The following is a 27119-nucleotide window of genomic DNA, read 5'->3' as shown; positions in this document are numbered from 1 at the left end:
AGGACTCTGCATGCTGCGAGAAAGAAATATGGCCTATTTCTCAGATAATGCAGAGCAGTCATATATGTTTTCTGTTCATGTTAAATCCACTTCCCTTGTTTGTGTTTACTGGGCTCAACAGATGGTCATGTCATGGCTCCTCAGTGCAATTTTAGAGGCATTTGTGGCTGCTGTGAGGGAAAGAAAAAGATTCTGAGGGTGAAATGTAGTTTGGCACGGGATGAATAATTGATTCAGGAGCCTTTTTTCTGCTTGTTTGTTTTGTTGTTTCAGTTGATTGCCAGTGAGTTAACTTGACCCTCAGCTATGGCAGAGAGTTACAGCAGGACTTCATGCACTGTGTGTACAAGAAAACAGCTTACAGCACAGAGCAGTGTGTGATTGGCCTATCTCTCAGAAGAAAAGAGGATTAGAGGGACGTCTTACGTCTGTGCATGAGTGTGTCTTTGTCTGTGTCACTGTGTGTGTGTGTGTGTGTGTGTGTGTGTGTGTGTTGGCAGCAGGTGCACACCTACCCGTGAGTCTGTGTGCGCATGCATGTGTGATTACCTGATAGTAAGATTGAGTGAGGAAAGGAAGGGAGCCTCTGTGACTTTAAAGGTATTTTTAGTCGACGGTATCTCGCTGGTCAGGAGAAATTGGCGTTGATGTTGGAATTAGACTCATGCCAGGTTGCTAATAGGGATGAGAAAGGCTCAGTCCCGTCCTAATGTACCAGAAATTAAACGTCACTTGCAAGGACACCGTCACTTAGGAGCAGGTGCACCTCATCACACGCTAAGTTTGAGGATATCACAAGACACACATACAATCCACTAAATTCAAGGTATGTAACTCTTTGCTCTTTGTTTTTTTTTTCTGGAAAGAGGACGGGATTATGGAGTTAAGTCTCTCTGGGGCAGGTTCTAGTAGTTTGTTTACACAGCCATACCACAGGGGAAAAAGAGCTGTGGTGGTAAATGTACAGTCTCACAGGTGTCTTAGATCTATAGTGGTGTCTTTGGTGCATCGTCTTGTGATGTAAACCTGCAACTTGTTGTGTTTGGAAGCTGTTGTTAGTGCTTTGAGGCTTGAGTTTTTGCAGTGCCACCGATCTCTAGAGCAAAAGAAATTGCCTTTGTTAGCATCTCTGCACTCATACCCCAACTGAGTATTCAAATTTAATGAACACGGCACTGTGTGTGTTATCTGGTTACCAGACTCAAGTTACATTGGTGAGGCTGTACACTGCATATCTGTCCCATACTGTAAATGTCCAGGAGAGGAGTTGATCAAAAACATGAATTCAGTGGTGGAAAATAAGTAAAAGTCTTGTAATTAAAGATAATTTTAAGGTACTTCTATTTTAGTTGAGTATTCCCATTTAACCCCACCCCTAACCCCAATTACCTTTTTATTCAGCTGATTTCCCCTCTGAACCTTTCAGAGTTTTCATTTAAATAACTCATTTAAATCTTATCAAAGGCCCAAAGAGGTAAAATTCTTCAGTATTTTCATTAAAAAAAAAAAAAGTTCAGAGCAAAGTTCATAAAATGAATAAACATTTTTATAGCAGGACGTTGTTTTTTCTCCTTTCCTGCCCCATTAATTATCTCATGACCCCACAGAAATATCTTGTGACCCTTTGGAGGGGGCATGACCCCTAGGTTGCCAACAACAAGTACATCTTGCAGATATCTGTACTTCTAGTGAAGTAGGATTTTTACAGCAGGACCTTTGCCTGTAAGGTAGTATTTTTAGATTGCTAAATTGTTACATATACTTCATCACAAAGAGGATCTGAATACATCTTGTATGACTGGATACATTTCAATAACTGATATAAATGGTTCAGTATTCTGTGTGTGTGTGTGTGTGTGTGTCTAACTTGCTGGGTTTGCACATGCTTCAGAGAGTACTTGTTCCCAGGCCTGTGTTTGCTGTTGTGTATTTACACCTGTGTGCGTTTGTGTGACTGTCTGCCTGTCCGTCTGGGTGAATATGTTTGCTTTGCATGACTGGATGTTTTAGTCAGTGTGTTTATATGAATATATGTGGGTGAGATACAGAGAGAGAGAGAGCGAGAGAGAGTGAGAGTGCATGCATGTACGGGCTTCTCTTCTTCCGCTTCACAGCGTAGAGACAATCAGGCCATGCCTCAGCGATCAGTGGGAAGAAGGGGAGGAGCAGAGCAATCGCTATACTACCATCATTTATCACTTACGAAAGAAACCAAAACTTACCTCTGCCTCCACATAAACATACATTAAGGTGCAGGAGGAGGAGACAGAGAAAGGGAAAGAGACGAGGAAAGGAAGAGAAATCTATGAAAAAAAAGAAAAAAAAAGAGGCATATTCATACATAGGACAGCCAAGGAGATGAAGTAGAAAATATAATTAAGAATATGTAGAAAAAGTTGGTTGGGAAAAAGGCATGAAAGGAAACAGTCAAGGTTACAGTGAGGCAAGAGCAATGGCTGAGATATGAACCCTGTGGCTGCAACACCCACCAAGGTCAACAGCATCTTCACCATATGACCAAATCCCCCACTGCTGCTGTGATAAAGGAATAGTTTGACATTTTGGGAAATACTTTTATTTACTTTCCTGCTAAGTGTTAGATTAGATGATTCACACCACTCTCATGTCTGTCAGGAGGTTAGCTTAGCAAAAACTGGAAACATGGAAAGGGCTAGCTGGGCACTGCCAAAACATAAAAATTCTTCCTACTAGCACCTCTAAAGCTCACTAATTCAAACATTTCATTTTGTTTGTTTAGTTCATGCAAAACAACATGTGTTGGTTATATGTCACACTATTTCTTGACCAGGCAAATTGTTTTACCTGGTTACCTCCATGCTAATTTTGTCATCTTTCAGAGCTTTCAGAGGCTAGCTGTTTCTCTTTTTTCCAGTGTCCATTTTTTGCAAAAATGCAAGAAATAATCTGGCACATATCCCCCTTAGCTTAGCTCAACACAAAGACTGAAAGCAGAGGGAAACAGCTATAGCCTGGCTCTGCCTACAGGTAAAATCTAGTCGCGCTGGACGATGGGACTTGATTTAACACCAGGTTCTGCACAAACTGGCTGACTACCATCCGGCTGCACCTCAGCCCTGCTCTACTCACTGACTGAAGCTGGATATCTGGGGCTGACTAAAGCTCTGTGGCTCTATGGCATTGTTACGTCTAGGTGGGATGCTGACTTTGAGGTGTTCAGTCATAATCCCACAGATGGCAACTTCACACCATCGTCTCCTCAGCCAAGCACATACACATACATGTCTGAATCTGCTGTTCCTCTCATACTGAGCAGCATCTGTAAAGCTCACTAATGAACATGTTATATCTCATTTGTTGAATGTAGGCTATAAATAACTAAAGAAGGTTTTCATTGGTTATATGCCAGGCTATTTCTTTGGAAGAGAGACTTCCTGAAGTCCCTGCTGGTATAGCCAAGAAAAAGTCCAGCACATTCTGTTTTTGTATGGATTAAAAACAAACAATATGCTAATTAGTGAGCTTTAGAGGCATTTGTAGATTGATTTTGTTACCGCTGAACAGAGCCAGGCTAGCTGTATCCAGTCTTTATGCTAAGCTAAGCTAACCATCCCTAGCTCCAGCTTCATATTTCACAAATGGACATGAGAGTGGTATTGAATCTTTCATTTACCTCTTGGCAAAACAGCAAATAATTGTATTTCCCAACATGCTGAACTATTCCTTTATAAGAAAACAAAACAGCATTTGCTTTTTGTGCATTACTGTCATGATTTCTATTTTGCTATTTTCATCACTATCATTTTTTAACTAAAATCAGGAAATGAAACTTTGTGTAGGCGTATGTAGTCCCAACAGCAAAGATATGCAAGGGATGGACTGGTATCTAACATCCCACTTACAGGAGCTGTCATCACATCTAAAATGTGGTTTAAATGATGATCTGTAGTGTCACATCCTCCATGCTTTTATTCAGAAACTTCTCCATGTAGCAATAAAAAAAAACACAATCAGTACTGGTCTTTGGTTTTGTTTCCCTTGGTACTGGATCTAGTCACTCGGTCTTCCCCTCCATCCCTGCCCAGGTACTGGGGGCTCTGAGCTGGGTGCATCCAGAACACATCTGCCCCAGAGCTCCACAGACAACACAACAAATGAGCACTCGCTGTCATATCGCAGCACATCTGCTTGACGTACAGTAGAGCCGACGTGTTTTAATATCCTACTCGCTGAATATGGCGGCTGGTTGTGCATCTTCTTCGTACGGTGGGGCTAAATATACTGTAGGTTTGTTTTGTGGGCTGATGTAATGCAATCGTATTATTATTTATATTAGTGCATGATGTTACTATGTGTCAGACACACTGCAGCCTCTGTGCTCTGTTCTCTTCATTATTAAGCTTTTTTTTTTATTACTCTCATTTGATCACTTGCAGTGTTCTTCATGATAACACCAGCAATCAATTCTTCACCATAGGAGTGGAGATAAAGAATTCATAGTGATTTATCTGGCTACAGACAACCAGATTTTCCCTTAGCCTTCAGCTGCACGTTAGGAATATAAAGAATTACATATGAAATGACACATCCTCCAACTGCCAGCTGAGAAAAAAAAACAAAGCATATGAGATATTATTCATGTCATGAAACATCTGAACCCTTCACAGGCGTCTTATTTATGTTTTTGAATATTTTATGGTAACAATGTCTCCTAAAATTAGATTTATGACATTTTGGATTCACACTGATCTAATATTTGTCGTTGCTCTGACCTGAATGGCCAGTGCAGACACACAGACAGTTACTTGTTATAGTTAAAAGCACTGACAGCCTTTGTATGTGGAGAAGTCTATGTGTTCATACAATATATATGAACGCCCACATGCCTTTCACCCATGCCCCTGATTCTTGACCCATAAACATGATTTACAACTGTTTCCTTTGGTTTTACCTACTTTAAACTAAAAACCAGAATAAAGGACTAAAAGAAAAGCATCAAGTGGCTCACCTGTCCTCTGTGGTCCACTAATCCTCGACTCTTTTAAACAATCACCCCAGACATATTTAGTGGAGTTAGTCCCCTTTAACACCACATTTTCCTCTGCTGATGTCTTCTGATCACCTGTCAGAGGCGGAACATGCGCGGTGAACAGGAGAGCAGAGAGGCTGCTGGAGAATCGTTAAGATAACCAAGGTTACATAGAGAAAAGCGGAAGTGATATTATTTAGACTTCAATATAAAAGCCTTAAAAAGGGGGGTGGTGAGGGGGTGAAAATTAATTAACTCCTAGGGTGGCGGAGCAAAACCACAAATCGTGCCAGATTTCTTAAGTGAGGCCTAACTAACAGACTTATTTTTTTATTTGTTTATAATAGGACTAGTCTGTTTGACCTGTTCTTTGTGAGGTTTACTGTATAAGAAGATTAAAATTTTTAATTGGCCTTTTATTTTCTGGCTCTGCATTATGTGGTGTGGGATGTACAAAAGTGAATACCTACACTAATGCCAGTTAATTATGATTTTATTTTGTAAAATATACCGGAAACCACCTTCAGTGGCAGTGAGCAGTAGTAAACTGGAGACCCCCTCACGGAAAACTGTGGTGACTGGTGTGCAGCTGCAGAAATGCGCGACACAGAAAAACAAGGAGAAACGAGGGAAATGGAAAGAGAGGACAGGGAAAGGAAGTGACCAGTGAATAAAAATCATCTGAGATGCTTCGACACACCGAGGAACACCCTCTTCGCCGCGCACTTTGGAGATAAAAACGCGAAGAAGCTCGGATCGCGCATTGATCCGTATACAGGGGACGGGAGGGGTCGATCATGGGGAACGAAGCCAGCCTGGAAGGAGGCGATGGGCCGCCGTCTGGGCTACCGGAGGGGCTGGCACCTGACGGGAAGGGCGGCTTTGTCCGGGTCTCCGATGGGACTCCGGTCAATCTGAGTGAACTCAGCGAGGAGCAGAGGAGGCAGCTCGCCGCGGCGATGTCAAGGGCGCAAGGCAGGCAGCCCGGAGGCGCAGCAGCTGCACGAAGGCAGGGCTTTTTACTAGCTTTTTTTAATGCATTTAGAAAAAAAAAATCCACAGTAACCAGATGATGAGACGTAAAAGCAGAGCGAGTGGATGTGTTGTGGTTGTATGCAACATCATCTGGAAAGAAGGAGGCAGAGAGCCTGTTCACGCCCATTTGAAATCCCCCCAACCGCACCAAGAAATGATTCCGTTCTTAGAGCCCTCTGTAGTGGATTATCACCAACATCTGGCATGACTGAGAAAGACTGCTGTCTTCCCTATCAAATGCATGCTGACTCTAATATTAGCTGGGCACGTTTTATTGATAGGCTGCCGCTTTGAACGTTGTGTATCCGTTATTTTTCCACGGATTTTGAATCCTTGTTTTAACCACTTAACTACAAACGACGGTTCTCAAAGATGATATGTGTAAAAAAAAAATGACTCCGAATCAGTCCGTTGTTTGTGTCAGTGTCCGCGGTTACTCACAGAGTGAGAGACACACCTCCAATATTTGTGCGAAATTTTCGAAATGCCTGCTGGGTAAGAAAATCAGTCGTGCCCAGTGTTTTTTCCCCCCCATCAGAACGACGCCTTAACACCCAGTAAAACAAATCCACCACCCTTATCAGCCGTGCATCCTCTTTCTAATACCATCAGTTAGAAATATCTCCTTTCGCTAAATTGGTTGTTAATCGGCTTGGGGGGGTATGCTTTATTGTGGAGGGGGTGGTAGAAAGCTGCTAGTGAAAACAATCTGCTGCCAGCTCCATTATTACAATATTATATTTCAGATTTTGAATTTTATTAATATAATCTTGAAAGATTCCTCGATATCAAATTGAATGGGATGATGTGCGGTGCTGCTAATTGGCTCCAACTGGGGGAAGAATTGTTATTTATATCAGAGCTAGAGATGGGGGTGGGGGGTGCATCAATATTAATAGGACTATAAATAGAACAGCAGCGTTAATGTCATCACTCGTAGACATCCCTCCTGCTGCTTTCTGATTGTTTTATTTAAAAGTCGGATTTCATATTCTGCTGTTGAGGCGTCAGTGTGAATGAGAGTCTGGTCGCTGTCCGTGGTGCTGAAATCCACTCTGCAGAGGATCTTCGCAACACCACCGCTTTTAATGTTTGCTGGGTTCTTCCTCTGTAAAGTCATGTGTTCCTAGTTGCTCATTGTAAAAATGAATCAGTATTCATTACAGCATTCAACTTTACTGCCTGGGAAGGTAATTTGTCTCAGGCATAATTGCAGAAGCATCAGGGACTTTCAACCAACAGCAAGAATCAGTAGTGCTCTATATGTTGCATACACGCATCATCGTACAATAACAAAACAATATCCAATCAGTCCATTGATGCATTTCTCTAAGGGTCCTGTTGACTCTCATTCTTGTGCCTGGCAGTGTGTGTGGGTTGTGTATGTTGCCTCTCAGTCTGAGCTAACAAAGACGTGTCAGCTTACCCCCATGGAGCCGCACATTTCCCTCTCTATCTCAATGATCTACACTCCGTGTCATTCAGTGGTATTCACTCTCCTGTCAGCTTTACCCCGGGGCTGCTAGCTACACATTTTGTGTTCACTGATGTGTTGAAAGGGCCTGAGAGCTAGCGCCATGATCTTAACTTTTATTATTAGCACAGTGATGCTACAGTGGAGGCAGTGGAGTTAGCTAATATCATGAGCAATACTGTTTGAGATGAAAAATGGCAAATGGGTTGAAAGCATTAATAACACTGTAGGTAGACAAATAAAAACAAAGTGGATAATTGCCATTTTTCAGAATGTTGCAACATAAATAGACTTAAAAAGAAAGAGAAATCATTTTCTTTTACCATTAGTTTGCAGTCTGTGTTTCCTGTAACATCCTTTATGGGTAGTCATAAAAGACACATTACGTAAAGGTTCTGAACAAATTTGATGTTGCTGTGGTTGACTTTGTAAATGTCAGCCTATGAGTAGTATTGTTTCTGGCAAACATGACTGACTGTGTTTGATCTGAGTCTTTAAACCCAGGTTAAAAGTGAATAATTCAGCAGTAGTTTCTCGTGGTCTTTGTGGTTTTCATTTCAGCTGAATGTCACCAAACAAATTACCATTGCAACTTAACAGATAAGGAGCTGAAGGATATTTCAGAGCTATATCGATTTTAAAGTCTAGTTCACAGTCAGGTCTGTTGTTTTTATTTTGACTCTGGTTCATTTGTGAGTTGGTGTGGTCTTGGCTTAAAAGGTTTTCTCACAATAGCAATTACGACAGCTGACAAAAACTATCTCTGTGTTCTTTTTCTTGTTTCCAGACCTTCAGAATCTGATGCCCAGCGAACCCAGCAGATAGGGGCCTCCAGGGGCCCAACAGGTCTAAGTAAGAGCCGAACTGTAGACGCCTTCAACCAGGGTCCATCTGGTAAGCCCATACCGGGCCGCAGTCCCTCATCCCTCAGCCTTTTTGAATCCAGATTCCGGCAGGAGCCAAAAGACCCTGAGACCAAGTCATCCGGCATGTTTGGCTCCAGCTTCCTCAGCGGGGCCAACCCCCTCAGTGCCGTGTCATCTATGACTTCCTCTGTCTCCTCCTCCATATCCTCAATGGGCGACAATGTCAACATGCCCAAGTTTGGACTGTTTGGGGATGAGGAGGAGGGAGATGCACCTGCAGCACCTGAGTCCAAGCAGGGAGGAAAGTCACCAGGGAAGGGCCCTCAGCAAGGGCCAGGGCCGAGGGGACCACAACAGGGAGGACCCCAGAGACAGGGTCAGGGCCCCCCTGGGCAGGGGCCAAGGCCAGGGCAAGGACCCCCTGGGCAGGGACCCAGGCAAGGTCAGGGTCCGCCAGGGCAGGGTCCCAAATCAGGCCAGGGTCCTCCTGGCCAAGGACCCCCTGGGCAGGCCCCCAAATCAGGCCAGGGTCCTCCTGGTCAAGGACCCCCTGGGCAGGCCCCCAGGCAAGGTCAGGGACCACCAGGCCAAGGACCCCCTGGGCAGGCCCCCAAACCAGGTCAAGGTCCACCAGGTCCAGGTGTCAAACAGGGAGGTCCTCCCCCACAAAAAGGTGGCCCCCCACAACAAGGACCTGGGAAGCCTGGACCCAAGCAGCAAGGACCACCTGGCCCCAGGGCTCATCCTGGGGAGCCAGCTAAGAGCGGAGGCCCTCCTGGTCAGCAGGGGCCTGGAAAGACTGGAGGTGGACTCTGTCCACTGTGTAAGACCACCCAGCTGAACACCGGGTCTAAGGACCCTCCTAATTACAATAACTGCACTGAGTGTAAAAACCAGGTCTGCAGCCTTTGTGGGTTCAGCCCCCCAGACTCAGCGGTAAGAGAGCAATTACTTCCTTTTTTCTTTTGTTTTGTTTTTGTAAGTTTATTCTAACTGTGACTTCAGAAATATCCTGTTATGTGTTACATCAATGTCAGTTTCCCAAATGAGAAATATACAAAATTCCAGACTGGCATGTATCTAATAATCATACACAAGACAGTCCATGTCATTGAGGGCAGAGGGTGTGAAAGGTCACACATGATTAAATTGTGTGTGAAATATCAAATGATGTCCATGATGTTCTCTGTCCATATTACACTGCAAAAACATCCTAAAAGCTCATTTACTCTATTATTCAGACTTCATATGTAGTTTTTAGTTGAATCAACATCATCCACTCTGTGGAGGAAATTGTCAAATGGTGAAATTGAATTTGAAACAAGGGAAATGTAGGATAGTATGTTCCAGTAGTTGGATAAAGCAATAAGCATGCAAAATTAGACCAAATCATTTGTTAGGGTACACATTTTTACAGTATAGTTGAATCCAACTGTAGCAGCATATTGCTATTCTCTGAGCCTGGCAGAGGAAATGCATCTCATAAGAGTGGCACACAATTTGAGGAACAGAGGGACCATATGGACCCAGGGAATGTTGATCAAGGTGACTCATGTCATGGCCACAGGAAGATACTGTGCCAGCCAGTGAGGACACTCAGTCACACATGGACTGTAAACGCTGGTGGGCCATGATTACAGCATACCAAAATGACTGGTTCATTCTGCTTGAGCATCTCCTTGGGATTTGTTACTATGTAGTTGGGGTCAATTCTTCAGCAGATTGATCAATGGAGGAAGTGGATTTCCTTTGATTTTGAATCCTGAATAAGGCCTCTACAAGTTTAATGCTGTTTGTGGTAATGGTATACTGTACTGTAGTGTATGTTTTAGGTTGGTTGAGTTGACCTCATCTCTGTTTACATTATATGCAATAAGTACCATCACATACAAAAATACACACATTGTTCTGTTGTAGATAGTGATCAAACTGTCAACATTGACTCTTTTAAACACTGGAAACCAAGGCCTTATCCTAACACTAAGCAAAGACCAAGGTAGAAACAGATGTGAGACATACTGTGTGTGGTCATGACAAAGACAATGAAATACAACTGTTTATCATGGTCTAAACATATACAGTACCTCTGATAAAGGGATGAATAAAAGGCATTGATACATGAATAGTAGTTGCCTTTGTGCTAACTGTCACCGGGTTTACAGGCTTTGTTATTGCTGAATTGAAACAGTTTGTTTAGAAACAGCACATTTTTCTTCTAATTTAATTAAAACAAACATTTTATTTGTAAAATTCACAAAAAATATTCGTATTGTCTGAAATTAAATATCCAGTGACTGATTAGTATTAATGTGGCTGTTGCCTGATTTGAATTCTGTCATGCTATGAAGAAGCAATTTGACTGGAGAAAACAGGATTCAGCATCATTTGAAATACTAATTAATGGACATGTCTCTGAATTTGTCTGTATGTTACACTAAACAAAAAGAAAATGGTTATTTTAGGGGTTTAATTGGTTATGCCTGCCTGTGTATATTCTGTAATAACACATGCCATTGGTGTCTGTGCTCACAACAGTGTGGAAATCTGTTCCAGGCAAATCTAACCCATCTTTTGTTTCCTGCACAGGGTAAAGAGTGGCTGTGTCTGAACTGCCAGATGCAGCGAGCGATGGGAGGTATGGATCCCCCTGGCATGACGAAGCCCAAACAAGGCTCGGCCCCACCCTCGCCCCAGCGACAAGCACCTGGCAAGCCTGGCAAGCTGCTGATAAAGCAGCAGAGTACCACCGACCCAGGGTTAACGCCACCAACTACGCCTAGACAGAAATCCCCGGGTCCTACCTCTCCTGGACCAGTTTCACCAGGCTCCTCAGTAGGATCCCCCAAAATTGACCCCAAGACAGGTCGTCCCATTCAGCAGAAGTCCACTCCCCAGCAGTCTCCTGCTAAGGCCAAACAGGAGTCCAGCTTCTTTGGGGGGTTAGGAGGTATCAGTTTGGGAGGCCTGACAGATGCGGCTAAACCTCCTGCGGCTGCTTCACAAGCTGCCGAGTCTGTTACAGGGAAACTGTTTGGCGGTTTTGGTGGTTTAATGGAAACGTCGAAGCCTCAAGCACAGGCTCCGCCAAAACAGGAGGAGTCGGTGACCGGGAAGTTGTTTGGAGGTTTTGGAGGGTTGACAGAATCCGCAAAACCTCCCGCTGCTGCTTCTCAGATGTTCAGCTTCGGATCGTCCCTCTTGAGCTCAGCAACAAATCTTGTCACTGGAGAGGACGAAAAGGCAGCAGATTCTCCCCCTGGGTCGCCGCCAGACTCCCCTGCTGACTCCGGAGCAGGTTCCCCTCCTGACTCCCCCTTCTCTGCACCTGGATCTCCCCCTGATTCGGACTCTGCTCCTGACACCCCACCTGCCAAATCCAAGAAACCCCCCAGAACCATTTCTGTGGAGCAGGAAGACAAGGCCCCACCGGCCAAACCTGCCCCTGCCCCTGCCCCAGCCTCAACAACCAAGGAAAGCTGCCCTCTCTGTAATGTGGAGCTGAACATCGGACCATCGGACACGCCCAACTTCAGCCTCTGCACCGAGTGCAAGAAGACAGTGTGCAATCTGTGTGGATTCAATCCTACTCCCCATTTAGGAGAGGTAAGAAACCTTGTTATTGTTGCAGTTTTCTTAAGCCCCACAGCTTGCTGTGCTTTCAACACACTGCACCTACCAGTAATTTATGCATTCTGTCATATATAAATAGAACGCAAACATCCTCTAGATGTTTCATTGAAATAGGTCACAGTAGAGATACCATCAGGAGCAGCAGAGTTTTCAGCTGTGTGTTTTTCCCACAAGCATCTAGCAAAGTACTCTGAAATGAGGATTGCATGTTATTAGTTGTACTAAGTACATTAGTTCTCCCCATATAGACACTGTAATGACATTTGCACATGTTTGACCACTGAATGAATGGATGTGGTCAATTATGCTGCATTTTAAAATGCTGGTCTCATTACTATCAAGCTTTCTTTAGTGGAGAGGGCAGCCAGAAATGTGAAGATAAATTAGGTTGTTTAAATGGACAACTCATCATCAAAGAGCACTTCAAACAATTGACACTTGACTCTGAAACTCAATACCGTGTACATTTGTGTATGCAGTATATGCGTGTGCTTGTGTGTGTGCTTTTCTTTTTATACAGAATGCACAACTTTCATCCGATAGACAGTATTTCTTGTATTCTGAAATCAGACGCATGCTTGTATGAAAATATGTAAATGCACAGGCAAATGTGTGCTTGTGTGCATTTGTGTATTTGAGTGTGTGCCCATTCATTGTCTTAGCTTGCCTAACGATGACATGGAAACCAAACACTTTTGGCCTGCTTATCTCCTGAGGTGTGGGGACTGGTTTTGTGGTGTTACTGCTGTGTGTTGTCATCATCACACGACTGTGTGTTGAGTTCCACCGAGCAGATGGTGCTCTATGGTGTAGGATCAGTATATTATTGGAACGGAGGCCAAAAAGTGCTTTCGGTTGAGTGGTTTCTCAGCATGAAGGCTCAACACATTACTACATATATACTATATTACACCCACTTATTATTCCACGTGAAGTATCCTAGTCATTATCTATATACTGCATCACTCATTCACTCATGAGTTTTACACATTCATTGAAACTTCCAAGCTAATTTTAAATGAACATAAGCTATCGACCAGTTACAGTAGGTTGTTTGATTATATCCTCCTGACATGGTCATGCGACTCACGCCACTATCACGTGTTTTTCAACCAGCACCTCTATCTTGGCTTCACGTGTTAGCTGCTTTGTTAGCTTGTGGTTTAAATGTATCTTTAGTAATCTGCTGTGTATTTCTGGCTCTCTGAAGAGCCCTCTGTAACGGCGAGCGGATCTAAGCTGTGAGCGAAATCCATCACCACTGTGTGCAGGAAGTGCTAAATTCTCATGGGAAGCCAACATTTATTTTGAAGAAATATATATATCTTACAAAAGAATATTGATTTCTAGGAAATGTATACTTTCCTTTACCTTTCTGTTTGTATGAGTCAATGTGAGAATATACAGAGCTGTCTCTGAACTTTTGAAGGAATAGTTTGACATTTAGGCTTATAAGAGTTAGATTAGAGGATTGATACCACTCTCATATCTGTCCATTAAACATAAAGCTACATCTAGCAGCCCGTTCACTTAGATTAGCTTAAAAAGACTGGAAACAGGAGGAAACTGCTATTTCTCAGCTTGGCTCAGTAACTTCCTGAATTCTGGAACATAACCACCCTATAAACAGCAAACTGATTTAGAGATTTTTGTACGGATTAACCTGTGAACTTTAGAGGTGCTGGTAGATTAATTTTGTTATCTTTGGACTGAGCCAGACTCCATATAAAGAGTATCAATAGTCTCATCTAACACTCTGCCTGAAAATGAATAGTTGTATTTCCTAAAATGTCAAAATATTTCTTCAACAACTTTGTGAAATGCCAAAATGTATCCTGGACGGGAAAAGTTCGAATTTTCAGTTTTGTAGTTTGATCTTCCATGCCCTTAACGAAGGCGTGTGTAGTTGAGTTATCACAAAAATATTTAACTTACTCTCATGTTGGTGTGACACTGCAGATTGGAGAGTATTTATCTGCTGTTATGCAGTACAATAATGAATGTTCAATTCTATTAATTAAATTGTCCCCTGCCTACGGTTAGTATTCTAAAACAAGATGGCCGCCATTTGTTTACAGTGTTGACAGGACTATTAAAGTCCCGAGTTCTTTTAAGTTTGGGAATTTTTGTTCTTTTCTGCAGATCTTAATTGCACATGCTTGCTGGGATAATGAGGAGTTGAACTGCACAATCACTTAATTGAGGGCAAGCATGGGGAAAAAATGTAATTATGCTTGAGAGATGGGCATCCAAGCCTCTGATGCTCTAATTGGATATAGATGAGTCCTTTTTAACAGCATGTCCTCTGAAAGCCAGAATCTCCAGCTCAGTTTTGTTTTTAAGAATGATGGAGCGAGACACTGGAACAAGAATAATGAATCATTTGTGACTCATGCGGGACTAAATGAAGTTTAATAATTCAGTGAACGTAGTAGGATTTGGGTAGAAGTAGTGCCTTGTGGAATATTCCGTAGAAGACACTCACACACACACACACTCATACAACACCTTGGTTGAGTCATCTACCCCCTACTTACTGTGCCTCGCTTCTGTGTCATGCGCTGTCATAATGTTGGCTGTCAGCAAGGGTCCGTTTGCTGACGCATGTGAGTGGGTCAGAGTGTGTGTATGTGAGTGTGCGTATGTGTGTGTGCTGAACAGTATGTTTTATTTGCAAGATTGTTGAGTTACTGAGTATGGTGTAGACTGGGCAGGCTGTTGCGAGTTTGCATACCGTAGGTGTGTTGCTTGTTTGAATGACTTTTCATGATGAAAATATGCCTGCGTACATGTGAGAATTTGGGCTATTTAACTACATTTCTGTACGTCGTTCTAATGAAATACTGTAGGATGAGTGTGCATGCATACTGTGTGTCAACACGTGTGCGTGTGTAGGCGTAATCTCTGTTTCCTAAAAGGATTTAAAGGGCAACAGGAAGCCTGTCATTTCTATCGAAGCTTGATCCTAGACTCAGGTGTCTGCGCTTAATCCCCATCAATATGAGTTGAGAAAATAGGCACCCCAGAAGGAGGAGCACTCACCTTAATGGTTTCTTTCTTCCCTCCTCTCCATCACAGCCCTCCATCTTTGTCTGTATTTTCCCCTCCGTTGCTTTTTTTCGTCACCTTTTCTCAGAATATCTATATTATTTCACTGTGTTTTATGTCTTCTTTCTCTGTATCCTTTAATCTTTTCCTAACTTTATAAGACACAGAGGAAACTCACTTAATGCCTGTGGGTTTTTTGGCGCTTATCCTTCTTTTAAACTGTATTTTCTCCTCGTCAGACTCTCCCTTAGTAGTGCTATCCCTCTGCTTTTCTCACTGTCACTACCTTTGATGTAGGGAAATCTGTAAATGTGTGTCTGGTTCTTGTGCTGCTCAGCGATGTTACCATAGCTCAGGCTCCATGTCATGTTGCCCTTATGAGTAATGAGTGTGCTCGTCTGAGAAGTCTTACGTAAAATGGGAGAGGCACCACTTTGCTAACAAGCACAAATCAAAGAATCCAGATAAGAACGGAGCTGTGAGCTACATCCTGTATCACCTAGACCAAGGATAACCAACCAGATCTTATCTTTCTTACCAAACAATAAAAAATTTGAGCCACAGCCTCTATCATTTAATAAATGAGTCCAGGTCACCAAATGAAACCATTTCACTTCATATCGGTGTGTTTTTGTTCATACTGGCAAACTGTTTATTTATAGTAATTTTTGACTGGAGGTTTGCAGTATACTCACCTTTTTATTTACCACTACATCAACTATACAACTTACAAGGTATTTTATGCACCAGAAGATTGTGCTTTGCTATTTATTTAGGATAAACACAAGAAACTTGTGCTGTAAAAACTAAAAAAAGCTAAAATATATCAAATGGTCTCCCAGGCTTTAATTATTTAACACTGTAAGGCTGTGGGAGAGGCAGATTCGTAGAAACTGAAATGTTTTGTTCCAGATGCCTTCATTATTTTGGTGAATGAATTTGACTGTAGAGACTTCAAAATCAAATGGATAAACAAAGTCATACAGTGACTGGTGATCTTAGTATCTTACCAGCTGTAAAGTAATCGTCGAATATTTTGGAAAATAGGTCATCCTCATCTGCTGTTAGAAAACTGACATCACTTTCATCTCAAGTATTTGTTTTGCCTCAAAGACTAGAAACGGGAAAATGCTCAACAGGCTCAGTGCAAAGTGAGAACAAAAAAAGCACCTGAAGCAACAAGTCTTCTAACCTGAACGACCACGCGGGTTATTTGTCCCTGCTCTCTGATACTGTACAACCCATAGGAGGTGTCTCCTTAAATACCGCCCCTATGGCAGCAGGCGAACCGGACCTTTGTTGTCACGGTTACAGTAATAAACATGCAGTTAACCTTAAGGAACGGTCATGCTTTGATTAGGTATTTTCTGTACTATTTGTTAGTCTGGCTATCGATACATAGCATTAGCGTTAATAGCTGTGTACTTACCAGTCTAGAAGAAACATTGTGAGTTCAGCATCAGACTTTTCAGACTATTCCTTTACTTGCCAAGAGCTGTCTCCAGAGGTAGAGAGCAACACCAACTCTTGTCTCTGTCACGTCTTTTCTTTGACTGAAATTAGCACGCTAACCAGCTAGCCCCGGGCTGTCTTGTGACTTCCTGATAGTGCCTCACTGCAGCCTCCAATCAGCCCTGAAGATGTAGCATTGCTCAGAGGACGTATTATAACCTCTTGTCAAGTGACGATCACCACCACCCGCTTCCAGCAGAGAAAACTTCCAAATACTCCCTTTAAGTTTGAGATGCCACATGTGCTGCAGTGACTGCTAAAAAAAATGCTGCACAATATTTTCTTTCATTTTTAACATGAAAAATTAGTAAATTGTTTTTGTACATGTGTAAATGATAGTGCTAGGCTAGCAGTTTCTCTTGCTAGGCTAAATACTTCTTTGACCTGTGTATATGTGTGTGTCAAGCAGTTGCACTGTGGGTTTTTGCCTCCCATCCAGGGATGAAAAGCTGGTCTCCACAAAGATATATTTCAGAATATGTTTCATAATGTTTAGTAATGTTAGCATCATACTTGTTTGAGGCATGTACCAGTTATGGTTGAGGTTAGGTGAAGCCAATAAGTCAATTTAAGCTATTTCAATGTGCTTGCAAGTGTTACTGCATATGTGTGTTTGTCCATCCCTCTATGCCTCTACGGCCTGATATGCTTATACACACTCACTGCGTGGTGTTTCCTGTGTCCTCCTTCCTCATTGTTATTCTGTGGTCGTGCCCATGCCTCCTCCCACACTCTGAACCCTCCTGAGTCTGCACTGGCAGATAAAGGCTCAGTGGTCATACACACATATACATGTAGAGCATGCTAACAGCCTTCAGTATTATTCAGCTGTTATACACACACATACAGTAAAGGCCCAATCTCAACCTCAGCCTGGTGTAATTTATTTTTTCTTCTTCATATCACACCTTGTGTATATAACCCAGCTGTTATAGGAATCTGTTGTTGACTGTAGTTTGAACCCTGTTTGTGTATAACTCCGGTTAGTCTATATCCGCTCCATACAGTCCAGTTGCCTCACAGCTCTCCCATCACTTGCCCAGGGGTCTGAAGCATACAAAAATAGTCACAGCCACAAAAGAGAGCCACAAAGGGGAGAACACAAATGACTGCAGGGCAGCTCTCTCTCTCTCTCTCTGTCTCTCCGTCCACTCTCTTTTATAACTCTTTTGTGTTCCCTCTTTCATATTACCTTCTTTAAAAGGGTCTCTCTGCTATACCAGGCAACCCACAGAGTCCCCCACATGGCCACCTTGGAAGGCTTGAAATGGACAGTATTTTTAGACATTCAGGTGTGTGTGTGTGTGTGTGTGCGCACTGTCTGTTTGCTGGAGGAGCATTTTAGCTAATTTGGCAGTGTAAACACTAGTACATGAATAAGAAATATACTGTAGATATTATGTGCATGTTTTCCCTGAGCATTTGTCCATCATATTTACTATGTGCACGACCCTTTTCAAGCTATGATAAGTGATTTGCTATTGTTTTACAAGTTGCTATGATTGAAATGAATTGTCGTCAGGCAGTGCAAACTGACTTTTCTTTTCCTTTTTATTCAGCTCCCACTCCAGCTCCACTACAGAATGATTTACAATTATCCCCTTTCTAATTTACTGGGGCTTGCATGCTTAGCAAGGGCCACATTTTAGCCACTGAGCCTTTGGTGCCAAGAAAGAAGGGGGGGCAAGACATTGTGGGTGCCAGCACAGTCCTGGTGAGACAGAGAGACAAGGACAGGCAGGCAGAGACACACAGACACTTGGCAAAGTCCTCATCTAGTTAGTGCAGGGTGTTGTATTTACATCCTGACTGTTGCTGCTCTCTCTCTCCCACAACAAACGCTTCACTACAGTGACTAAAGAGACTCTTATTTGGATTGAAAAAGTATTGGCTTTGTTGGATGGATGGATTGCCTGACTCTGACTTCCTCCCTAATAATTGATATTCAATAGGTGAGGCCAGCAGCAGAGCCTGGATTAGGAAATGGCTTCACCTCCAAAAATCATTTTTGTGCATTAGAAAACCTGAGAGGCAAGTGGATTAGTTTTTTTCCCCTCACGTTTAAAGTAGTGCCTTTCATCTTTATTGGAGAATACAGAAAAATGGTAAAGGGAGTCTAGCTGGAGGGCGGTGGTTGGATTGAAAGCTTGTGAGAAACTTATACAAGCTCCTAGTCTCACAATTAAATAGTGACACATGAAATCAGCAGGAACACATGTACATGATCCAAGCAGAAAAACAACCAGTATATATCTCATAACGATGTGAGGAAAAAGATGTAAGAGCTGTGGAATGAGTAACAGAGACACAGACAGATAATGTGAATGTGGACTGGAGGAGTTGAGGCCCAAAACAGAGGAGAGTAGAGACAAGAAAGATGACTGTGAGTCCAACAGGGGAGTCAAGATGAGTGGGCGGTGGTGTCACAAAGAATATGGGTGCCAACCTGTGCTGCCCTAAGCAGCACAGACCATGACAACCTGACTATTGTGGTTTGTTTTTGTGCTCATGAGTCATGCCTGTGAGTCACTTTAACAGCACCTATAGGCAGAATTTACTGTCAGGGCAGGAACATCTGATGAAGCAAGAATTGTCACGTCATACAAGATTTAGTGAGAATATAGGAAGGAGTCAACACTTGAAATCACTTGAACTCATCATGGCAGTGGTTCAGTGTGGCATGCTGCTGTGTTGATTTGATTAGACTCTGTGAGGCTGAACTGTCTCTCTGTGATCAGTTGAGCTTGTTAGAGTAGAAATTGTCTGTGTTGCGTCTAGTCGACCAATCAGAAGAAAATATCTCATTGTAAATGTCTAAACTGTGTTGCAAGTGATATTTAAATTATGAATATTTTCATGAATTTAAACCAGTTTAGCACTCATTTATTACATACAGTAAGTGGTACATGTAACACTTCTCAGTTGTATCCAGATATAATCATGCTATTCAAAAGTGGCATATTATTTATTGATAATAGCTACATGATTGGCCAATTCTGCTAGTGATGACAGTAATGGTTTTGGACAATTGTGTTATGTGGATGTTGTTTGATGACCAATCAAAACTATTTTTTATATTTAAGTACTTGACTGAAAACTTGTATGTATTCATGCATACGTTATAATTTGTCATAGTATCTTTTTGCATATACGCTATTTTTTGTATTTGTCATATATGTAATGCATGCATAAATCATTGTACATCCTACATTATATTTCATGTAAGTATGCAATAAATATCAAACACAAAACATACATGAACCAGTGAAATTTACATATTCAAAACATGTACCACTTTGTGGTAGTGTACATGGTTGTAGGGTGTATATAAATTATAGATTTTTATTTCACAGGTTAACTTAAACACAGCTGTTGAATACACAGCCACAGTAATTAACATTCTTTGTTGTGCAACATTCCAGCATGTAATTTACTCAACAGTTAAATGGAAACACAGCCCCTTTTCTCCCCCTGTGTGTCTCTGCCTTTTACGCCATATCTCCTTTAAACAACAGCAAGCTTCCAAATGTTTTTTGTTTAACTGAAGCCCACAGCTCATTAAGCCTAACCTTTACACTGAATGGAGACGTGGGTGGGACACCCCTCCTTCCCCCCTTCCCTCCGCCCTGTTTCTTTTTTTCCTCTCCTCTCTCCCCTTTTCTGGCATCTTTCCCCTGTCCACCTGCACTGATAAGCTCATTAGTGGTAAAAATGGAAAACAGATTTATCAGCAGACAAAGAGGCTACACACACCTACAGTTGATGTAAATTGACAAGTTACATGAGGCTAAATAGCGGCCTAAAACTGCAGATTTTGGTGTTAATTTTCTGTGGTTTCATCATTGTCAGGAACTCACATGACATGCAGTTATGTGATTCATTGTTAATATTAAGACAATATTGATTTTTTTAAATTATTATTTTATTTTTTGGGCATTTTATGACTTTATTAGAGTAGCAGTGAGAGAGAGACAGGAAGGTTGGGGGCAGAGAGCGAATGACATGCAGCAAAGGGCCATGGGCCGGATCTGAGCCCAGGCCACTGCGGTAAGGACCGAGTCCTAATGGTACACTCTCTAAGGTGAGCCACCGAGGCGCCCCAAGAAAACATTGATTAATGAAGCAGGTAGGATCCCAGGTACTGGAGGTTTCCTTCCCAGTGTGGCCACCCTGACTAAATATGAACACATTTATTTTGCTGTATGGCTCTTTGAATAAAAGTGCCCAAAGAGTTTTTTTAAAAGTCCCATGTGTTACACTTTTTTAGTGTTTTATTTGAAGTGTTTATATCCATTAAAGGTAAATTTGTGGTTTTAACTACTAAAATCCATCTCAATGTAGTTTTACATCTGTCTCAGGCTTTCCCCCAAGCTCTACTAACAACAGGTTGGTGAGCCAATCAGAAGAGAGGCTCTGAGCCTCTGAGTGGAATATAGCAGATTCCAGGTAAACACCAAAAACCAAATCCTGCAGGGCTGGATGGTGGCTACTGGGTGGGCTGGGCTTGGGGCATGGCTGATAGTGGTGACTGCTTTGTTGTGACATCACAAAGTTACAGAAGTCTGTGGGTTGAGCGCATTCATATTTTCACAGTATTAATATAGAACCTAGACCTTCTTTATAATCAAAAAGCACATGGAAGTCTCACTTAATACAATATGGGACCTTTTATGGGACCAAAGATACTTCATAGACACTGATGGAGGAAAGAAAACCTGGTTAAAATCTGTGAGCGTCTTCAAGAAAACTGAACTACTTGTATTTCAGATGGGAAGAAGACACGTGCAGACAGATTATGAAGTGGGTTGTGGATAAACAAACACAGATGCAGACAGAAAATGGCCTGGAACTAATGTCTCTCTCTCCTTAATCCCTGGGCTGAGAATATATATAGGCCCTGTCTCACACCTCTTCCTTTGTGTCACATCCACTTTGAAAACATAGACTTGTACACATGAACACCCCACTTGTTCTCTCCTCTGGCACTTATTCACTCACCTGGCAGGGGAATATCAATCCACAATAGAGTGACATAACCTGACAATCTTGTCAAGAGAGAACAGAAATGTTCAGTCTCTTGTTTGTCATCTGTCAGGTTTGAGTCAGGGAAAAGATTTGTACACAGAACTGGATAATTAACATTTGTTCAACCTCCATTTATCCTGGGAATGTTTCCTCAGAAGGCTTGGTTTCCTGCAGCACTCTGCTTCGCTCACACTCTGTTACACACATACCCATCTGGGATCTGCCTAGTACAACCATAGTCCCCTAGTGCTGGTTTCCAAGCAGCTGAGGGTTAAAAGTACTTTTTTCAGAGGCTTTTTGATGGGAGCATTCGATTTATTCAACTTCACAACCCACATTCTGCTGCTTATATTGGGATAAAAGCCAACAGTCTGTTGGTTTCAAGCCCAGTTCTCCAACCTTAAGGCCATCACCACTCACATAACATTTAGTTTCATGATTTAAACGAGAATTACATCAACACATGTGCAGGGATCAGTCGGAAAAGGTGCATACAGCACATTGAACCCCCGAGATGGGAACATCCATAACAGTGGGACATTTATTAGGACAAAGATCTTTTTTGGCTTGCAAAGGAGCTGATGCTGTGATGTTCTGCTTTCAGTCTAGTGGACTATAATTAAGTTGGCCACTCAGCAACACTCATCAATGAGAAAAGGGCAGTGACTTACAGTTTTTAATTTTAGCAAGAGCTTTAGCACTGAAAGGTGAATTAAGCAGTGCAGAAAGGACACTGGCCTTTCAACAGCCTTATTATTCACATAATAAGGATTATATTGTATTTTCCCTTGACTTACGTGGTCTTTGATGCATCTGCACATCAGTGTTGCTAAGCCACAATATCCATCTCATGTTAGCGACATGGTCAGTCTGAAAAGCAGTTTTCCCTACTTTGAAAGAATGTTTTCTTATGTGATGTGGCTGCAAATTGTATCAGGATAAAAATGTCCATATCATGATAATGGAATCTGTGATAAATGCTGTTTGTCTTTGTTAGCATTCATCAACAACACATCCCAAGAGTCTTCGCCACAATAGCACTGTCAAAGCTCCATGGGAGCTATAGTTGTTGCATGTTAACAAAATAATCTGCTTTTTTATCCTGGTTAAAATAACACGGTGTTCATGTTTATTTTACAGAACAGTAATATATACTCGCATTTATTAGCATATAGATTGAAAACACTAGTATTGAGTTGAAAGGAATTGTCCAACATGCAAAATATGCTTATTTTCTTTCTTGCCAAGAGTAAGATGAAAAGATTGATGCCGCTGTCTTATTTGTCCATTAAATATATGGCTAAAGATAGAGATGGTTAACTGGAAACAGGGATAAACCAGCACCTATAAAGCCTACTAATCAACATGTTGTATCTTATTCTTTTAGTCAATTTATATAAACAAAGTTTAAAAATACAAAAATACAAAAACTAGTTTATATACCAGATCCTTCATTGGGTGGGTGTGGAGTTTTGAAATCACCATGAATTTCCAGGCGTAGGTGGATTTCGTCACCTTTGGACAGACACAGGCTAGCTATTTCCACTTGTTTCCAGTCTTTGTGCTAAGGTAAGCTAGCCAGCAGCTGGCTGTTAATAACAACTAGCGGTATTGATCTTCTCACCAACTCTTACCGAGAAAGCAAATGAGCCTAATGACCAAAAATGAAATGAGTATTCCTTTAAGCTTTCAAAACAAAACAATTTAAGAAACCCTAATTGAGAAATAACACTGAGCAAACTAGCTAATGGAACAGAAGCTAACCTGAAAGCGGGGTAGGACTGTGCCACTATATGCATAAGTGACCACTGTAAGTGTTCACTACATTTTCAACCTGCAATGTGACATTCAGTCGTCATGAACGGTAGCTTGTTCTGACTTCCCAGCAACTGATTTGCAGATTTACCGGATGATAATGTCAAGCCTGTTGGCAGTAGCTAGTGTTGAGTCACTTCCAATGACGATTAAGCTCCCTCACTTCCACTGCTTCACCCTTTCCCTCACTACACCATGCTCCTTTTCTCCTCCTTTCTTTTGTTTAATACTGATCCTTTTTCTACCACTGTCTCACATACCATTATCACTCTTTTTTCCCCTCCTCATATTTCCTCTTCCTCTCTCATTCTCCATGCTCTCATCTGTCTTTCTCCATCCGTCTCATCATCCTCTAGATCCTCTACCTCTCCCACTCACTGTGCCAGGCTCTGTCTAAATTTAGCTGGGTAAAACCCTCGTAGGATCCCTTGTCTTAATCAAAGAGCTTTACCGACCTTCACAACACTCCAACTCCCAGTTGGAAACAATAACCGAACATGGGTACAGCCCATCTCGTCTCAATATCTGGTTGCTGTCTGCGGTTTTCAGTTTGTCTTCTCTGTGTCCTTGGAGAAAGTTTGAGGAAGATTGAAAGTTTGGAGCGCTCACATTGAATTTGACCTTATTCATTCATGTATGAGCTTGTATTTGTTTGAGAGTATCATGTCGGAAGAGAGAATGAGTTGTCATCGTCTTCCAAGGTATTTCATTCCTTTCATCGGAGTATGTGTCTGTCATCAACACTGTCACAAACTCTTCACTGTGGGTGTTGGTGTGTGTCAGCTCTTTGGTATCCAAGCATGTGAGGTTAGAAAACGTCCTTGGAAGGTGGTGACTGACTCCTCTGCTTTTATGAATCACCCATGCTGCTGTTTACAGAACTTGTTGCAGTAGACAGAAAGTGACACACGCAGGCATTTCACATTTATTTGAAAGTCGCAGAAAGCTGCTGTTATATATAAATACTATATAAATACACCTGTCTCGTTAGTGTTAATTGCAAGGCGATGTTACGAAACAAGTGTACCAGCCTCGCTAATTTAGACCCTGTGGATTTGTGATGGGTGTGGTGGAACTGGTGAGAAATCTCCTCTGATGACTAAAGGAGACAATCCTCATTAAAAAATTCTAACTAAAGCTGGAGCTACTCGTTACTGCCATAATGTGTTCATGCCATTCTAGCACTGTGGCATTATGGCTGCCAGTAGTGGTCTGTTGATCAGTCGTTTCAACCCTTTTTGTCCAGATGGAAACGACTGTTTGATGGATTGTCATGAAATTTAATAGAGAAATTCATGGTCCCCAGATGATGGCACGTAATGAGTCCTAATAGCGCTACCATAAGGCTGAAATATTGTTATTTTAGGGGAATATCTTAACAAGTAATGGATGGATTTTGGGGGGAATTAATTTCCCTTTATTGTGGACACATATTCCCTACCTGTTCACCAGGAGAACCTATGTTTCCTCCTTCCTATTTAGATAGCTAGATGGATAGGGCCTACTTTATTTGTCCCCATGGATTGTTATGAATTGTCATTTTGTACAGGTGTCCACTGATGGTGCCCAGATGATGAATCCTACTGACTTCAGTGATCCCCTAACTTCCTGTTGCACCACCATGAGGTTGATTTTTGTGGTTTTGAGAAAAACATCTCTACAGCTATCAGTCAGATTGCCACAAAATTTGGTACTGACATTAATGAAAAATAATAATAACTAAATTATATAATATAATATAACTTCAGTGATCCACTAACATTTTATCTAGCACCATCATCAAGTTAAAAAATGTGTACAGTGCTTTGATTTATAACTGAATACTTCCAAAACTAAAGACATCCCCATCAGCCTCAGCTGTACTTTGTGTTGTGTGCTAATCAGCAAATGTTGGCATGCTAACACCCTAAACTAACATGATAAAAACGGTAAACATTGACCGCTAAATGTCTGCATGTTAGCTTTGTTATTGTGAGCATGTTAACATGCTAACATTAGCATTTAGCTCAAGCACCGCTATGCCTAAGGACAACATTTCAACCCTATTTGAAAAACCTTTTAACAGCAGTGACAGTCAAAGCTGCAGGACATCTTTAGCTTTTCCAGAGGGATCCAGGCTACCTTGAAAGGTAAACATAGGCATTTGAAATGTATTGGTTTCTGTGTGTTGACATCTGAGTTGCTTAAGTTTGCTTGTGTAGCTTTAAATGAAGCCAGGAACACACTTAATGACTTGACGGCCTTTCAAGGTGATTGCTGTAAGGCATGTCAGCAGGAAATACTTTCGAGATGGCCACTTAGCAGTAGTGATTTAAATTAACATATCTGGAGGTTATTTCAAATTACTTAAAAAGGGGGGGTTAGTTCTGCACAGAAGCTGTAAGAAACACGTTGACCATGTGTTTCTGAGGCGGCAGTAAAAGCTTAAAGTGTGCCCGTTGTGATGTGTTGATAATGTTGGTGATGATTGGCTCTGAAGTGGCTGAGGCTGACCGACTGTCTGACTGAGTGGGTTTTCAGTATTTCCTATCGGCGGCCATCTCTCTGGCTCTCAGTGCCCGCTCTCTCTGGTTTAACTGATAGAGCCGTCAAGCTGGAGAAACTCCCATCTCAAGTCTTCCCAGCAGGGACGATTGGGAAGGGTCATATGAATAGCGCGTGCTGGTACGCGCACATACACACACACAAATGCACTCACATCTGTACTGTGTCCATCATCACGTCTGAGGATTAACTGGATTTCTGTCGAGTTGGGAATGCAACTCCCTAATGTCAGCAAACCTTAGAGATAGATGGAGCACTGGCATCTTTTTTTTTTCGTTTTTTCCTTCTGTCCTTAAAATCTTCTCTTTCATTACCACTTCTTACATCATGTGAGTCACAGTTTCACATACACTCTAAAGTATCTCTAAAATACACTCTAAAATAACATTTTTGCTGCTTCTTTATAGTTTGGTACATGGCACTGAGATTTGTATGCAGGTGTGTCATTCGCTTCCTGCTGTTTAGGCATGAACTGTAACAGGCTCATGCCTTATTTACCCTGACTTTGCTGCTGCCTCTTCTTCCATCCTCCTCCTGTCTCCCCGTTTCTTTCTCTCTCACTGTGAGTTGAGCGTTGACACTTGGAGAGAGGTGGTTCATCTGCTGCACGGCTTAACATGCAGGTGATCTTCTCTGAAGCCCAAATTTTAGCATAAACCCTGCTGTTGAGCCAGGCAGAGGCTTTCATAAGGGGTTCAGGCGGGGGGGGGCAAAGAAGAACAGAACACTTGGCAAGATGTCAAATGAGGTGTTTACGTCAGAGTGGAGGCTGGTTGAAAACATGCTGACTAGTACCTCCTCTGAGAGTCACTGTATACGTGTGTGCAAGTGGTGCGTGAGACAGATGAGCGTTTGTGTATGTGTGTGATTCCCATAATACACATCTGCTCTGTGTGTGCGTCTGCACAGCTATATTTTTTTTATTTCTCTCAAATCCCAACATGCTGATTGTTTATCATCACTTTTATTTCCTGGATGTTAAACTCCAATAATGGCTGCAGCTCTTTAATTTACAGCCCCCTGCAGGGCCTTCAGCGTAGGTATGTTCCTCTAGAGCCCTGTGTTTAAGTGAGTACCTGGGAATATACAACACAGATAAGATAGCCATGACAGGACAGATTTAACAGAGCTCTGAGATGACAGATTCTTCCTCTGTTCCAAG

At 42.0% G+C, this 27119-nt stretch overlaps 1 protein-coding gene across 1 annotated transcript in view; it reads left to right on the top strand.

Annotated features, from left to right (window-relative positions):
• Window positions 1–5805: 5805 nt before the first annotated feature.
• LOC111224574 (protein piccolo-like) overlaps window positions 5806–27119 on the top strand; it is a 59208-nt gene continuing 37894 nt past the window's right edge. The window contains exons 1-3 of the mRNA XM_022749118.1: window positions 5806–6000; window positions 8336–9319; window positions 10970–11986. Coding sequence (XP_022604839.1) covers window positions 5806–6000; window positions 8336–9319; window positions 10970–11986 — 2196 coding nt within the window. The remainder of the gene's footprint in view (window positions 6001–8335; window positions 9320–10969; window positions 11987–27119) is intronic.

Source organism: Seriola dumerili, unplaced genomic scaffold (genome assembly GCF_002260705.1).
Source record: "Seriola dumerili isolate Sdu_G_001 unplaced genomic scaffold, Sdu_1.0 BDQW01000138.1, whole genome shotgun sequence".
In the NCBI taxonomy this organism is placed as follows: domain Eukaryota; kingdom Metazoa; phylum Chordata; class Actinopteri; order Carangiformes; family Carangidae; genus Seriola; species Seriola dumerili.
Note: the sequence above shows the minus strand (reverse complement) of the source record. Positions and strands in the feature narration are given on the sequence as shown.